This window comes from Oryzias melastigma, unplaced genomic scaffold (assembly GCF_002922805.2).
Source record: "Oryzias melastigma strain HK-1 unplaced genomic scaffold, ASM292280v2 sc02200, whole genome shotgun sequence".
Taxonomy (NCBI): domain Eukaryota; kingdom Metazoa; phylum Chordata; class Actinopteri; order Beloniformes; family Adrianichthyidae; genus Oryzias; species Oryzias melastigma.
The window spans coordinates 1-3,102 of NW_023418777.1; the positions used below are offsets into that span (position 1 = coordinate 1).

The 3,102-nt window shown below is 34.6% G+C and overlaps 1 protein-coding gene across 1 annotated transcript; it reads right to left on the bottom strand.

The window, feature by feature from the left end:
- Positions 1-765: 765 nt before the first annotated feature.
- gemin7 (gem (nuclear organelle) associated protein 7) lies at positions 766-1,486 on the bottom strand. Its single transcript, XM_024262761.2, has one exon. The coding sequence runs from the start codon at positions 1,417-1,419 to the stop codon at positions 1,033-1,035; it is 387 nt and encodes a 128-aa protein (XP_024118529.1). The 5' UTR covers positions 1,420-1,486; the 3' UTR covers positions 766-1,032.
- Between the last annotated feature and the right edge of the window lie 1,616 nt (positions 1,487-3,102).

The window sequence follows — 3,102 nt, forward strand, 5'->3', positions numbered from 1 at the left end:
TGTCCTACATCTGTTCTAAAGCTCAAGCTTAAGAAGTTCTCAATTTCTGCAGGACAACAACTCCCAACCCAGCATGTGGTCCATCTCTGAGTAACTATTGGACAGAGTAAAGACTTTGGATTCACCTCAAAGTCCAAAACTCAATCCAAATTTTGGGTGATGATGCAGTGTGATCTTAAAAAGGCAAATCTAATTTAAATTCTCTTTATTACAAAACATCAAGAATTTCACAAAAATTAGCAGGCTAGTTTCTCCACAGCTCCATAGACTGTCAGTTTGCACTTGAAGATCTATAGATCACTAAAGTTACATTTATTGACCCTTAATAATGAAAAGCTTTAATTAAAAAGAACATTTTGAGTTTACTTATTTTCTTTTCGTTTAAAAATATAACTATCTGAAAACAATGAGTGACTTTAAAGGATAATATGCACACAAATAAGAATTCCAGATGAGAGCAAAAAAAATGCATAGTAAAATTCAACAAAAAGGTTATTCAAGACTCATTTTTATTGTAATAAAACAAAAAAATATTTTTTTTTACTCGAAAAAGCAACTATAACAAAGTTTTTAGTCCATCAGAAAACAAAATGGCATAAATAAATGAAGATGGATGGTTTAATTGAAAAACAGTTTGATACGGTCGTTTTCAAGGAAGCTCCAAGAGTGAACAAACTGATTATCTATATTTCAGGTCAAAACAGCATTATCTGTGTTTACATCTTTCTAAGCTAAAATGTAAAAGAAATGACATGAACAAAAAAGTCATAGGAATGATTTTATTTTTTACTTGTAAATGCTTTCCATAAACATGGACAGATGCCGCCCTCCTGTGGTGAAAAAGCACATCTCATCGATTGAGTTTTTTTTTTTTTTGAGTCACTCAGTTTTGTTTACGGTTGATATGTTAAGACAGGCTGAACAAATCAAACCACATGAACAACAACACGTATGAAAACATCTTCATAGTATAAAAATATATATTTACATCAACAAATTCCTGAGAGCTTTTGTTCACAAACATCCTAGTTTTCACGCATCAAACGTGAAGGAAATCACATCCTGAGACCTGATCAACGCCTCCTTTTGAACTCCAATCGGCGTGTGCAGGTCAGACACCTGGAAGTTCAGAACATCAATGTCCGATGAACCAAACGTGGCCTCAACTGTCACATTTTCATGCATGTTGAAGCGGACCTTCTTGTTGGTCATAGCAAGCAGACACCGCAGGAAACGCTCCCTCAGCACAGAGCGGGCGTGCTGCTCCTGCTGCAGCTCCTCTCCGTCTGCGCCCGCTGCCTCTGACGTGGCAAGAGTGGTGCGGCAGAGGGCAATGTAGCGAGGCGAGTTAGGGTCAAATCCCCGGCTGTTCAGGTCAGGGCCTTTAGGCAGGCGGAGAACAGGCACCGGTGTCGCCATGTTTGCTTTTTCCAAAAGGAAAACAGCAACCCTTTAAAGAGACAAAAGTAGATGCAGTTCAAGGTAATTTTCCTTTAAACAGAGACAATTGAGAGCAAAGGAGCTCCTCTCACAGGAAAACTCAAAAAAGCATTTTAAATGTAAAATATTCAAGACTTCTCATACGATGTAGAAACATTTTTGATGAGTCAGTAATGACAGAAAGAAGCCTGACTTCTTAATATGGCATCAAACAGAAGAAAACACACACAGCTTTAAAATGAGAAGTGTGTTGTTTAGAAATAAACTAGCTGGAAAGGAACAAATGGGAATATTTCAATCTGTTTCTCTGTTAAATAAATGTTTACAGGTGATAATTCTGGCATGAAAACTCATTTGTGTGCCTTAAAGATCACAACCACTCCTAATTATTAAATTACTTTAACAATAGTAAGGCATTTTGTGGTGATACTTTTTGTCCAAAAATATTTCTAAGCCTTAAAAGATAATAAAGAGACAATCGCCCAAAATTCCCCACACGGTTGGGAGAATGTAGTCTTAATATAAATTGGTGTAAGGTTTAATGCGTTTGCAGCTAAAATCTAATNTGGCATTTATTAAGGTTTTTTAGGCTATTTTGGGTTTTTTTATTTTAAACATGCTAGCTGTCTTTGCTAGCTTAGTCTTTTTTTTGTTTAAGTTTTTTAGGCTGTTTTGGAATTTAGCTAATATTTCAGCTGCATGCTAGCTGTTTTAGCTAACCTAGGCTTTAATTAGGCTAATTTGGCCTTTAACTAATATTTTAGTTGGTTATCAGCATCTTCAGCTATCGTCACTAGCATCTTTTGCGGCCAAATTCAGCTTACATTTAATCTATGATGATGCTAGTGTGAATATATATATATATATATATATATTAGTTTTTTTTAGTATAGTTTTTAGTTATTTAAAGGGGATGATGGTTAAGATGTGTGTTTTACATCCACTTTGTGCATGACACGATTAGTCGACTAATCGGAAAAAATAATCGGTGATTAGTCGACTATTAAAATAATCGTATGTGGCAGCCCTACTATTGTAAATGCCTCCAAAGACCAAAAAAAGTATCCTGCAAATTGTTCCACCTAAAACTATGAGAGAGGTTTGCAATGTGCATCATAGATGGACTTAACTGTGCGCTACAGAATCTGAAACGCTTATTTAGATCAACGATCTTGTCCCTAGTGTCCTTTGACAGCTCTTTGGTCTTTATAAACTCACAGGAATGAATTTTTTAAACTCTTTTAAGTAAGTATTTGGGGTCTAAAACGTCGTTTTTTTTCCTTATGGTGTTTTCTTCTTCTTGAATAAGGTGTAATGCCATGGTGTGATCGCCACCTAGAGGCCAAACTGAAACGTCCTCCAGGAGAAGAAGAACAATGTTTACAATGTTAATGATCTGAACATTTTAGTTAGAACTTCTCCTTTAGAGAATCCATGAAACACTGTATGATATTAACAATCTTATTATTTCAATAATACATTTTAAAGTATGTGAACTGTATCAGATTAATATAATGTAAATATATTCAAATTATATAGTACATTATTAATGTATTCCTAAATAAACGTGTAAACTCAAAATTGAATTCGAATGGAGTTGTTTCTGGAAATATATAGAAATATAACAGATAATCAGCCATAATATATTAAAAAAGCTATATG

What these genes read in the sequence shown, in the direction of transcription:
- gemin7 (XM_024262761.2), bottom strand. Translation starts at nt 1,419, where the DNA reads ATGGCGACACCGGTGCCTGTTCTCCGCCTGCCTAAAGGCCCTGACCTG.